General features: G+C 41.3%; 1 protein-coding gene across 3 annotated transcripts in view; it reads left to right on the top strand.

The window, feature by feature from the left end:
- XPO4 (exportin 4) overlaps positions 1-13,663 on the top strand; it is a 78,067-nt gene that overhangs the window by 40,273 nt on the left and 24,131 nt on the right. For all 3 annotated transcript variants that reach the window (XM_063127052.1, XM_063127053.1, XM_063127054.1), the window contains 3 exons: positions 466-623; positions 826-1,000; positions 9,090-9,266. In XM_063127052.1, coding sequence (XP_062983122.1) covers positions 466-623; positions 826-1,000; positions 9,090-9,266 — 510 coding nt within the window. The remainder of the gene's footprint in view (positions 1-465; positions 624-825; positions 1,001-9,089; positions 9,267-13,663) is intronic.

Raw genomic sequence — 13,663 nt, forward strand, 5'->3', positions numbered from 1 at the left:
AGTTCTGTGTTTACCTCTGCTAAAGAAGCATCTATATAATCTTGATTGAACTTGTCGACTAACTTTAGCAAGACACTGTAGCCCAGGCATAGTTAGCATAATACAGATGGCTGTCATTATTGCTGTTTTTAGAAGTAGCAGCATGTCTGACTGGCTGGCATCTGTTTCTCTCTAAGACTCAACATGCATAGACAGTTCAACATGTAGGTAGGTCCCAGCGACGCGTTGTTCTTTGACTAATTAAATACGGCTTGTGAAGTTGGTGTACTGAGAGGGCAGCGTGGAAGGTTTACATGCCTAAAAATAATGGGCCGTTGATTTCAAATTTAGCCAAAACTAGAGCAAGCTCCGTGTGCGTGGGTGTGCACGCGTCCGGATTGTAAGCCATGTGACTCTGGTAAAAGAACGTCCTATTTCCCTCCTCCCACCCCCTGATGTGATGTTAACCCTCTCGCTTCCAAAAAGGTACATCGAAAAATTAGAGAAGACACAGATATGGCACAAGACTCGCTGCAGTGCCTAGCCCAGCTAGCCTCTCTTCATGGGCCAGTGTTTCCGGATGAAAGTTCTCAAGTCGATTACTTGGCTCACTTCATTGAGGGATTGCTCAACACGATCAATGGGTATGTAATATGCTTGCTTCCGAGAATTTAGGCTTCTAGTGGGAGGGAGGGACTTGTTTCCTGGTGTTGTTTGTAACTTGAACAGTGGCATAGAACTGCTTTCAGAAGATACCACAAATGGGCTTGATTTGAATAAACCAATAGAATTATTGACTCTCTTCTTTTTCTTTTTCTTTTGAAAAAAAAAATGTTTTACCTACAGAATTGAGATAGAGGACTCTGAAGCAGTGGGGATATCCAGTATAATCAGCAACTTGATCACTGTATTTCCTCGCAATATATTAACAGCCATTCCAAATGAACTTTTTTCTTCGTTCGTTCACTGCCTCACACACCTCACTTGCTCTTTTGGCAGAAGTGCTGCCTTGGAAGAAGTGGTAAGTACCCACTTTGAATTTCTAAAGGCATGCTGCAAAACGCTGGCTTTTAATTTTTAGTGTTTTAGAGTTTTTGGTTTATGTATTATTGTCTAGTTTACCATACCATTTTGCTTCCAAATCCTGAATAGATTTGTAATGGTTTAAAGGAATTACACCTGTGTATTTTTGTTTGTTTGTTTTATATGGAAACAAGCTTAGTTTGAGGGCAGCTAATGAAACGTGAGACAGTACTAGGTTAGGATTTTAGTACCAATTGAAAACTTGGCAACTCCACAGTGAATTCACATATTTAAATTGTGTTTGGACCACTGTTTTGATATAGTAGTCCTTGAATTTTGCTTGATAGTATAACTGAGGGTTTTTTTTTTAGTACTTCTAACATGGGATAACTGGAATCTCTGGGTGAATGGATAGTACTGTAGCTCCCAACCAATTTAGTTGCTGTTAAAGTATTTTTGTGAATCGCCCAGAGAGCTTTGGCTATTGGGCAGTATAGAAATGCAATAAATAAATAAATGGACTTCCAGAAAACAATTATATGAACATTATTGGGCACAACAGCATTGAATTGGATAGCTTTATCTCGTAAATTGGATAATTTTATCTCATAAATTGGATAGTTTTACCTCATAAAACTATCTCATAAAACTCCTTGTGAAATGGCTGTGTTTGAAACATGGAAACTGATGGCTGATATGAATAGCTTTTAACCCAAGGCTTCAAGCTCAAGAGAATCTGTGTTAAGAGGACATCTCCCAGTTCCTCTCTGTGAACTTCAGTCCATATTTCCCTGCTCCTGCTTCTTGCTAGGTGCCTGAATATTTTATCTGTCATTCCTCTCTTTTCATTACACACCTTTACACTTGGCATTGATTACAGCTTTACAACTTCTGCTACTGATTCTTAATACTTTGATCAAGTAATATCCATGCAATCTGTGTAGCCCTTGTAATTTTACCTAGAAGGGACTTGCAGAATTGGCTTCAATGGCTGTAGGATTTTCAGGGCAGTAGTTAGAATGAAGTTCTTCATAGGTACGTAATGACATCTTGCGCAGTAAAAATAATTATTGTACGAGTAACAACTGGTTTGGGTGCACAGTATTGCTTAGAAACACTGAACTTTGCAGGTTGAGTACATCAGGGTAAGGATAGTGGCTGGATGAGTGGATAGCCAAGGCACAACGTTGTTGTTATTCACAATATTTATATACCACTCAATTATCTAACACAGATTACAGAGCGGTCAACATAGGTATAAACAGTAAAAGAAAGAAGATTTAAAAAGCAAATTAAAATTGTTCAATTAAAAAACAAAGGAATCAGAAAAACAGCTGAGGAAGGCCTCTCAAAACAGTTGATTTCAGGAGGCGCCGGAAGCAGCCTAGTTTTGGCGCCTGCCTGACCTCCAGGGGTAGAGAGTTCTACAGAGAAGGGGACACTACATACAGCCCTCTTTTTCTGGTGGATTCCAATCGGGCCGTAGGTCCACATGGAACCACCAGGAGCATACCCTCCAATGACAGTGATCGGGTAGGATGGTAAGGGAGAAGGCGCTGTCTAAGGTATCCTGGTCCCAAGTTGTTTAGGGCTTTGTACACCAGTACCAAAACCTGGCCTGGTAGCCAGTTCAATTCAGCAAAGGAGTTATATGCGTTCTGCACTAGCTCCAGCTTCTGGGGCAGTCTTAAGGGCAGCCCCACATAGAGGACATTGCAGTAATCTAATCTTGAGGTTACTAATGCCTGTACCACTGTGGCCAAGCTATCCCTGTCCAGAAGAGGCTGTAGGCGGCAAGCCAACTGAAGCTGGTAAAGGGCACTCCGAACTGCTGTGGCCACTTGAGCCTCCAGCGACAGAGATGGTTCTAAGAGTACACCCAAACTACGAAACTGATCTTTCAGAAAGAGTGCAACCCCACCCAGAGCAGGCAGTGAGCCTATTTCCAAGACTCGGGAACCACTCACCCACAGGGCTTCCTTCTTGCCATGATTCAGCTTCAGTTTATTGGCCCTCATCCAGCCCATTACTGAGTTTAGGCACTGATGTAGAACTTGCACAGCTTCTCCTGATTCAGATGTCACAGGGAGATAGAGCTGTGTGTCATCAGCATACTGATGGCATTTTGTTCCATATCCCCTAATGACCGCCCCCAAAGGCTTCATATAAATGTTAAACAACATTGGGGACAAGATGGTGCCCTGCGGTACCCCATAGCTTAATTGCCAAGGAGCCGAGAAATTTCCACCCAATGTTAGTCTCAGAAATCAACCTTGCAGGTAGGACCAGAACCAACGTAACACAGTGCCTCCAACACCCATCGACTGATAGACTAAAAGAGGCATCTATGTGGAAGGACTCTTAAGCCAAGCTGTGCACAGAGTTGCTTTAGTCTAGCCTTCCCAGCCTGGTGCACTCCACTTATTTTGGACTTAAACTCCCATTAACCCCAGCCAGCATGATCAATGGTCAGCGATGCTTGGAGTTGCAATCCAAAATATCTTGAGGTAGAGGATTGGCGAAGGCCGGACCAAAGCAATTCTGTGCACAGATTAGCTTAAGGTTGTTCAACGTAGATGCCTGTTCTGGGACTTGGACTTCCTCAAGTAGTAGAGTGTCCCTCTCTTCCTCCTTCATAAACATTTGTTTGCTCCATATGACATGGTTCTTGTAATAAAGCTTTCTTCTATACATCAGTAAACTCTGGTGTGAATAGGCCTTATTACTCTTGCTCATTGTAGTTCAATACATTTGCCCTGGTGTTGGTAGGTTATCCCCATGATACACATATTTGTGCCAAATTAATCTTCTACGTTACATTAATGCTTCCTCCACCATTTTCACCCATCGTGCACCCTACTCCAAGGGCTATGAAAGCCATCTTGTCACCGCAGGACAACAACCCTGACTGCAATTAGTAGAATATATCATTTGCTTTTACATAATTTTGGACATTGTGTCATTTAATCTTCCTGGTTGTGGATATATTTTTCGGGGGCACAGATGGCTATATCTCAAACACCAGATGGGTATTGGATTTCCTGTAGAGGATTCTGCATGGAGAGTTCTTAATACTTCATAGGTTCGTGCTTGTACAGCATGTCCTGTGCCCGAAGAGTCTTTAAACGTGTGTTCTAATTAAATGGCCAGGGAAGGACGCAACAGGGTTATCGAGCAAACTCCTTTCAGATCTTTTTCCAATGGCAATGAGCAGACTTGGAAGAATGGATAGGGGAGGATTTATCCAATTCTGCTCAATTTGTTGATGATTGTCTTTTCATAGATTGGCCTGGTTTTCAGGAAATTCAGCTTGTGAGATTCCCAAGCCTTTGTAGCTCAGTTTTCCATATCTTAAAAGATATTTTAAATGGCCATATCATCTGGAATTACTAGAACAGTCCAGACTTGTCTTAGTAACACATACTACACTGGTTCCTCCCCCCCTTAATAGAACATATATTTTAGGTACATAGAAGCTGCCTTAAATAAGTCAGATAATTGGTCCATCTAGCCCAGTATTGTCAACTTGATCTGGCGGTGACTCTGCAGAGTTTCAGACAGGCGTCTTTCCAGCCTTACCTGGAGATGCCAGATATTGAATCTGAGACCTTCTGGATGCAAAACAGGCACTCTTATCACTGAACTATGGTCCTTCACCATTGTAATTCTTGTCTTACAACATCGATTTTTTTTTGCTTCGTGTTTAGAAGAACCTTCCAGTTGAATGGAATGAAGTATCTGTATGGAGTGCAGAAAGGAGTGAGGCTTTTAAAATCAAGTTTCCTTTTTCCTCATAACCTTTGATAGGTCCCCACAAAGCTGCTTGCCTGGAGCAAGTATCCTTGGCCTTTTTGTTAGGCCACATACCCAGCAGCAAACAGATCCGTCCCGACATTCTTACTCAGAGTAAGTTTTCTGTATTGCACTGAGCTTTGCAGTAACCGGACACATGTGCCCGCTCCATAGCTCAGCATGACAAATCTCCCCCACTCCTCTCCCACTTGAAAGAGTTCTAGGGAGGAGTTCTGTCGTGCTGAGTTTTGCAGCAAGCAAAAGCAGCCCAGGAGATTTGAACTGACACTGCCTGCTCCAAAACCCAGTGTGATATGAGCTGCTCTCCAAGTGCTCTGGCATTGTCAGAGGGCTTTGGGGAAGACAAGGGGTTGGTGGAAGACATAAATAATGTCTGGTTATTGAGCCAAACCACACTTTGTGTAAAAAATCCCCCCCTTATAACTGAAGACTGACAGTGCAATCCGAAACATGTCTACTAAGAAGTAAGCCCCATTCAGTTCAATGACCTTACTCCAAGGTTAGTGTGTGTAGGATTGCAGCCTATAATTTATTTATTATTTATTTATTAAATTTATATACCGCCCCATAGCTGAAGCTCTCTGGGCGGTTTACAAAAGTTAAAAACAGTGAACATTAAAAAGTATACGAAGTTTAAAACCATCAAAAATATAACCGGTAGTAGCGACGGGCGGTGTGTACAAAGGTGCATCTAGCACTGAACGCATCTGGAATAATTCCAACCTTAGAACATCCCTGGATGCTACGGTTTTGGGGACAGGGACATAGGTAAACAGGTTCTTTGCTTGATGGGGTAACTAAGCCCTCCAACTTAATTTAGGGGTTGGGGCTATTTAACTTCCTGAGACATTCTGGCAACAAGCTTTATTACATTAGGAAAAAGGATTTCATCTGCAGCCATGCTTAAAAGTCTAGCCTAAATCATTTTGTTGATTATTTTAAATTGTAGTATCCTAGTAAATCCAATGCCTAAGCAGGATATCATTTCCAGAGGAAAACCACAAGCTCTATTTCTGCATCTGCAAAACCTGGTATAAAGCAGCCATCCTCACCGTGGTGCCTTCCAGATGTTTTGGACGTCAACTCCCATCTGCCCCAGCCAGCATGGCCAATGGCTGGGAGTTATAGCCCTAAAGAACTGGAAGGGGGCAATGTTGCAGGAGGCGGATATAAACAATTTGTAGCTGGCCAGCATCCCAGACCAGCCCACTTCGCTGAGTCCCAAGTTGTGGGTTACTGGTCCTACAAGTACTGGAAGTACTTGGGTGATAGTTTTGCAGGTACAATCTCACCACATGTTAGTTATATGCAGTTTTACCAACATGTGAAAAGGGCTATGGTCTCTTCTAATTGCAGTTCATATGCAGTGAAAATACATGAGGATATCTGGTTAATTCTCTAAACAGTATTAAAGAAACTCAGAAGCTAGAATTAGGTTTTTATCATAAGGGAAGTCTTTGATAAGTTATCCCTTTGCTTTTGGTTTGGGACATGAATACTTTCAGTTTTGATTCCTCGTAGTTTTCATAAAAGAAACTTATTACTAAGGAAGATACTGTTTGTGTTAGATGAACTCCTTATTTACAGATTGTTATTGACATTTTTCAAGGGGGGAGGGGGTTTGCTTTTTTTAAAAGAGAGAGGTGCATGAATAATTCTTTAAAGTTTTGTTATATTCATTAAAATATATCCATCCACTTTGTTTTAATGTAAATGGGTTAGTTCCTAAGAACTTACTTTATTTATTTATTTATTTATTTTATTGCATTTTTATACCGCCCAATAGCCGAAACTCCCTGGGTGGTTCACAAAAACTAAAACCATTCAAAGTATAAAACAAACAGTATAAAAACATGATATAAAATACACAATAAAAACTGATTAAAAACATACCATACATGATTAAAACATCGGGCCCTGGAGTTCAAATCTCCAGGGCCCGATGAACTGCATCCTAGAGTAATGAAGGAGCTAGCAGAAAAACTCTCAGAGCCTTTATCTATTATCTTTGCAAAATCGTGGAAGATGGGTGAGGTGCCGGACGACTGGAGGAGGGCTAACGTTGTCCCTATCTTCAAAAAGGGCACAAAGGAGGAACCTGGGAACTACAGACCAGTCAGTCTGACATCCATCCCTGGGAAAATTCTGGAGCAGATTATAAAGAAGTCAATCTGTAAACACCTTGAAATCAATGCAGTGATTACTAGAAGCCAACGTGGGTTTGTCAGGAAGAAATCCTGTCAGACTAACTTGATCTCATTTTTTGATCGGGTAACCTCCCTTGTGGACTGTAGGAATGCTGTGGATGTCATATATCTTGACTTCAGCAAAGCTTTCGACAAAGTACCGCATGATATTCTGATTAACAAACTAGCTAAAAGTGGGCTAGATGGAACAACTATTAGGTGGATCCACAGTTGGCTACAGAATCGGACTCAAAGAGTACTTATCAATGGAACCTTCTCAAACTGGGGAGAGGCAATGAGTGGGGTGCCGCAGGGCTCAGTCCTGGGCCCAGTGCTCTTCAACATTTTTATTAATGATTTGGACGAGGAGGTGCAGGGAACGCTGATCAAATTTGCAGATGACACAAAATTGGGTGGGATAGCTAATACCCTGGAAGACAGAAACAAACTTCAAAGTGGTCTTGATAGGCTGGAGTGCTGGGCTGAAAACAACAGAATGAAATTCAATAGGGATAAATGCCAAGTTCTACATTTAGGAAATAGAAACCAAATGCACAGTTACAAGATGGGGGACACTTGGCTCAGCAATACTACAAACAAGAAGGATCTTGGAATTGTTGTAGATCACAAACTGAATATGAGCCAACAGTGCAATATGGCTGCAAGAAAGGCAAATGCTATTTTGGGCTGCATTAATAGAAGTATAGCTTCCAAATCACGTGAGGTACTGGTCCCTCTCTATTCGGCCCTGGTTAGGCCTCATCTAGAGTATTGCGTCCAGTTCTGGGCTCCACAATTCAAGAAGGATGCAGACAAGCTGGAGCGTGTTCAGAGGAGGGCAACCAGGATGATCAGGGTTCTGGAAACAAAGCCCTATGAAGAGAGACTGAAAGAACTAGGCATATTTAGCCTGGAGAAGAGAAGATTGAGGGGAGACATGATAGCACTCTTCAAATACTTAAAAGGCTATCACACAAAGGAGGGCCAGGATCTCTTCTCGATCCTTCCAGAGTGGGACACGGAATAACGGGCTCAAGTTAAAGGAAGCCAGATTCCAGCTGGACATCAGGAAAAACTTCTTGACTGTTAGAGCAGTATGACAATGGAATCAGTTATCTAGGGAGGTTGTGGGCTCTCCCACACTAGAGGCCTTCAAGAGGCAGCTGGACAACCATCTGTCAGGAATGCTTTTGGGTGGATTCCTGCATTGAGCAGGGGGTTGGACTCGATGGCCTTGTAGGCCCCTTCCAACTCTGCTATTCTATGATTCTATGATCTTTAAAACATCCTAAAAACGTTCTAAAATTTCACTGGATAGGCCTGCTGGAATAGGTCAGTCTTTATTGCTTTTTTAAATTCTAAAGGACTGTCAAGTTGATGAATCTCCTCTGGCAGGCCATTCCACAGTCTGGGATAAGGGCATCACAGACCTGTTATTGCTCAATCTCAGGTGGCTGAACACCACTTGTCCCTCTAAGAAGTTGGATGTCAACCGCTCAGGGGTCGCATAACTAGTTAGCATGCCAGAGTCTTGTTCATTATTGGAATTAACCAGACAAATCTCTCCACCAACTAAGAACGGCCATGTACCACCACCCACAGAATCGAGAAGGAGCTATCAATCTGGCAATCCTTTCCGTGTCCAGGCCGGGTGAGGTTTCCCTTAAAGCAGAATTCTACTCTCAAAACCATATTTTGTTTTTGCTTTTACCACCACCTTCTCTGAGTCGTTGAAAATCCAGAACTTGAGGCTTAGGGAATCCTCTGTAATGTCATGGAATGTAGGGGGGTGGCTGCAGCTGGTGAGAGAGAATAGCATAAATTGATTCCACAAGCATCTCTTTAGATTCAGCCTATGTGTAGTTTTAAATGGTTCATACCACTAAAAATTATCTGTTGCCATGAAATGCCAACTTTGAACACTTTGGAATAAATGAGTGTGTATGCACACTAATAATTTGACGTATGCAAAAGACTGTGTAATAATGGAAATACTTCATACTTATTTTCTTATCAGGCGTAGCACTTTAACCGCATGAAAGATTGGACAACGTTTTGGTAACAAGTCTTTTTGTTCTATTTCCTTAGCTTGACAAAGATGACATGGTATACATGGAGGCATATGACAAGCTCTTGGAATCCTGGCTTACTTTGGTGCAAGATGATAAACATTTCCATAAAGGCTTCTTTACCCAACATGCTGTTCAGGTTTTTAATTCTTACATCCAGTGCCACTTAGCTGCTCCTGATGGTACAAGGAATTTGGTAAGTTCTTGACGTGGTCTTGGGATATAACATGATTTAAACATTTTGGTTCATGTCTTTTAAATGAATATTAAAATGAATATTGGAATAAATATTGGTCATGTTCAGCCGTCAAGCTAAGCCATCATGTAGCCCAACGAGAACTTGTCACAGTGACCTTAGCCTTGTACACTCTGCCTTGCCCTCTACTCTGATGTGGCCACAAGGAGCAGTTTGGAAGCTTTCACTCCTGTTTTTGTTTCATCACATCTTGTTGTGTTGTCTGAACTAACAAACTGTGGTTAATGTCAACTATGGTTTGTTTGAAACAAGCCAAACTCAAACTGTTGGAGACAGTTTGTCTACAATTATAGCCATCTGAACAGTATTGTGTTCTGGTGCCTGGAGCAACATCCTTTTGACTAGTTTTTTGAACCAGAAATTCTGTTACTGGGCTCAAATTAGAGGTGGATTTGCAACTGGAGCTGTGAGAAGCAGCCTGCCATTGCCTGTTCAGAGGTCTCCTTCAAGATAAACACAGCAAAGCTGTGCTAGAAGAGGTTGAAGCCGCACTGTCCAGAAAGGTGAAGTTGTCAGCTGAGGTTTTCCCTTTTGCCGTTTATTTCCAGTGATAGCTTCTGGCCTTTCCTCCCCATCCCAACTAAACAGCAGGTCAATGTATTTATTTACTATATTTATAGAGCACCACAACAGCTTCCATAGTTACAGCAAAAACAGATTAAAACAAATCCCAATTAAAATGAGTCTAAAAAATAAGGCAAAAGGCAAAGCACCACATGAAATAGCAGCAGGGCAATCAAAGCGGTGTGTTGGAGAAAGCAAAAAAATAAAATATTCACAAGAAAAAGTTTAGCCAGTAGCTCCTCCTTCCATGTCAGTATGACTTCAAACTTCTTCAGCATTTTTGACCTCTCATTAAAAATTCTGAAGAGCCTCTGCATTGTTGTTTTATGTATCTAGCCTAATATGTAACCTGCTGTAGGGTTTGCTAAGGATTTATCTTTTGCTAATTCAAGCTTGTTATCGATCCAGATAGAGATGGCAAGCTTCTCTGGCACCTTAGTAGACAAAGAACAGGGAAGTAATTTTTGCTTGATTATCAGTTTTGGGATGTGGATTGCTTGATACGGTGTACCTGCCAGGAGCTGTTTCCATATAACTTCAGGGGATCTTTGTTGTTGTTGCCCATACAAGTATACTGAAGTGCCGCCATTTGGAAAATTATTACCTAACACCCATGTTAGTGTTTTTTGTCCTACTACCAGATGGTTATAAGTGCCAGCAGAAGATAATATTTCATAAATGAGGTCTCTGACTTCATAACTAGGCAGTTTAGGCCTAACTTGTTTATACAGGTTAATTCATGAAGTTCCATGAGATAAGTCATTCATCCCATGAGTAACCATTTAAAAACCACAGCTGGCCTGGCAGAGCCTGGCTTGCTCAATATCAAAGCAGCAGAAAGGCTTTTCGAATAGAGAAGCACTCTTCAGCAAACAGCTGAGGCTTTGAAGTTGTTAAGAGCATTATTTAACTGTTTGCATAAAGGAAAGAAAACTGAAATAGCCCCTTGGAGAGTAGGCGTGGCTTGCATCCAATTTCCAGCAGATTTACTGTGATGTTTGTTGCTTTGATGTTTTAGATGGAATTTCTAGTTCTTCAGGCTGTGGGGAGAGAAACTGAGTCCCAAAAGTTGAAAAACAATAATTTTAGCAGGGTGGGGAGAACTGTCACACATTCTTCAATCTGTGTTTTTTGAGACCGTTGGCTTCATTTTTAAATCCGGGTCCATTTCTGTTTAACGTCAGTTCACTGCGTTGCCATTATCCCACCCCTACCACAACTATGACCCCATCTACACCCCCGCCCCCATTTTGCTCCTTTTAATGCCTTCGACAGTTTATATGGTTTGTACCACTGTACCTAGGTGCTAAAGCGGTTACTGATTTTTAGGGCTTAGACACACTGAGTGCCTGCCTACACGGGATCGTAGTGAGAGGGAAATACATTTAAATGAGAATCTTAGCAAACGAGTATGTTCTGAGCAAAATGTTACAGCTTTATTTTAAAGTGGCTCTCAAGTGGATCACAAATCGTAAGCATGGAGTTCGTTTTTGAACCGTAGAAGTGTGAAGTGGCACTTATCCCATGGCATAAACACCCTGTATAAGCCTGTTTGTTTTAGAGGATTATGGAGAAGCCACAGGCTTATACCCTTCTCCTGCACATGGCTTCCCACTCTGGTTCCTGTTTAGTACTAACTATACTTTCCCATGAAGTCTGAATCGGCAAGCTGAGCTTATGGCTTTCCCTGGAAACCAATATTGAAAACCGTGGTCTGAAGTGGGCTTCTGATTCTGGTTTGGAGGCAAGTGCTAACCATAGTTTGCCTTTTCAGCTTTCACAACAAACTTGTTAGTGCTAAACAGGAAACAATGGGAAACCATGCGTGAGGATGGAGGGTGTACCTCTATGGTTTATTTGTGATCCTTCATCCATAGTTCAGAGAATTGTCTGAACTGGTCCTGAGATTTCTGATAGTGACCAGTAGCTGTGTCTACTATTATTTCCCTTGGAAATTGTACTGTAAAATGCAAGCACAGAATTTTGACAGTGCTGGCATAGAATATAAAAAGGCCATAGTATTGAACTTGCCTCTCTTGAGAACAGATTTGCATAGCTTAACCTGTTATATATGTATGTCACCCTGCCCAGGGCTCAGTTAACTCCCCTTTTTTAATCTCTCCCCCCCGCCCCCCAGACTACAAATCCAGAGATGTAACCAAGCATGTGGCAGGCCGTAGCATATGGCTGGTGGGCTTCTTTTGGCCTTCCACTTTACATATCTGCATCTTAGTAGCTGCCAAGTGTTTCTTGAAGGATGAGAGTGTTCCTGTAGCACTTCTGTTGTGCTAAATGCCTTAAAATTCTTAGAGAATCCATCCTCATAATAATGAGTTTGGTCCTGTTTTAAAGATTGGAAATGAGAAGAAGTCAACCAACCCAAGTCTACAGGTTAGCTAGGATTTCAGCATGGTTTCACAGGTCCAAGCCAAGCACACTCTAGATCTCCAATTGCAGTAATGGGGGTGAGGGTTAGAAAAGCTTCATTTTTCAGATCTGTCAGTCATGTAACTTATGTAACTATGGAATTTTCTAGCACAAGATTAAAGATGTGAAGGCCTGGAAAAAAACAGGGGGAAATGGGGGGGGGAGTTTTTTTTTCTGGGTGGGTTTCCAAAGCCCTTTTTGGTTTTTTCCCCCCCCCCCCCAAAAAATGAAAAAATGGGGGGGGAAATGAAGAAAAAATGGATTACAGAATGTTTTATTTTAGCATGATTAATAAAATGTTTAAGACAAGGTGCTCATATATTTACTTCTCCAAAAAATTTCTAAAAACTATGTACAGTATCAGATTATTACAATTTCTGTGCACTGAGGACAAAGAAGTCCTCAGTTGCAAACTGAAACTACAACTCTTAAATGCAAGAGCATGATGCATTTCTGCCTCTAGGGGGCACTGCCAGTTGAAGCAGAGACTGAAACTGATAGTGATGGCTATAGCTCAGAAAATGAGTCTGATTAAATCTCATGCATCTCAATTCTTCTTATGGGAATGGGTGCTTTATGTCTGCTTGACACTGTGGAGGACTAGCAGAGACATACATTTATTTGTTACTAATGTTGATGGTTTCTTCTGCTTTTTTAAAAAAATGTTTTTTGCCTGCTCCTCATAAACTTGCAAAACCAAAGAGGTTCCTTACAGTTCAGGAACTTGTAGCTCCATTTGTTACAAAAGCAAATTTTAAAAAGTAAAATTTTAAAGTACATTTTAAAAAGTAAATTCAATTTGTAATAATTGTTTGAATACACTGTACTTTTAATATACCAAATGGGACAATTTTTTGCCAGACCAACTTGGACATAATTACATTTTATGTACCTAAAGTAATAAAGTGACTTTCAGTCTGTAAAAGTGCTAATATTGCATTTCCCCCCATTTTTTTTTTAAATCAATTTTGTTCCAGAAAAGAATTTTTTTTTCCCATGGCTTCAAAATTTTCAGAAATTTTACATCTCTAGCTTGGATGGCTTTAAAAGGGGATTGATTAGACGAGTTCATGGGGGATACAGCTATCGACAGCAACTAGTTCATATAGCCATTGAATTAGTAGCCATCTAGAACCTCGAGTATCTCCCAACACCAGTCACTAGGGAACATGAGCAATGGGGTGTTGTTATACACATGTCCTACTTGTGAGCTTCCCCTAGACATCTGGTTGGCTGTTGTGCAAATGGAATACAAGACTAAATAGGCGTTCAGTCTGATTCAGCACGTCTCTCCATGTTTATTTTTGATATTACAGAGAGAGGCAGAGGAAATACCATTAACAGGC

Source organism: Elgaria multicarinata, chromosome 5, assembly GCF_023053635.1.
Source record: "Elgaria multicarinata webbii isolate HBS135686 ecotype San Diego chromosome 5, rElgMul1.1.pri, whole genome shotgun sequence".
Taxonomy (NCBI): domain Eukaryota; kingdom Metazoa; phylum Chordata; class Lepidosauria; order Squamata; family Anguidae; genus Elgaria; species Elgaria multicarinata.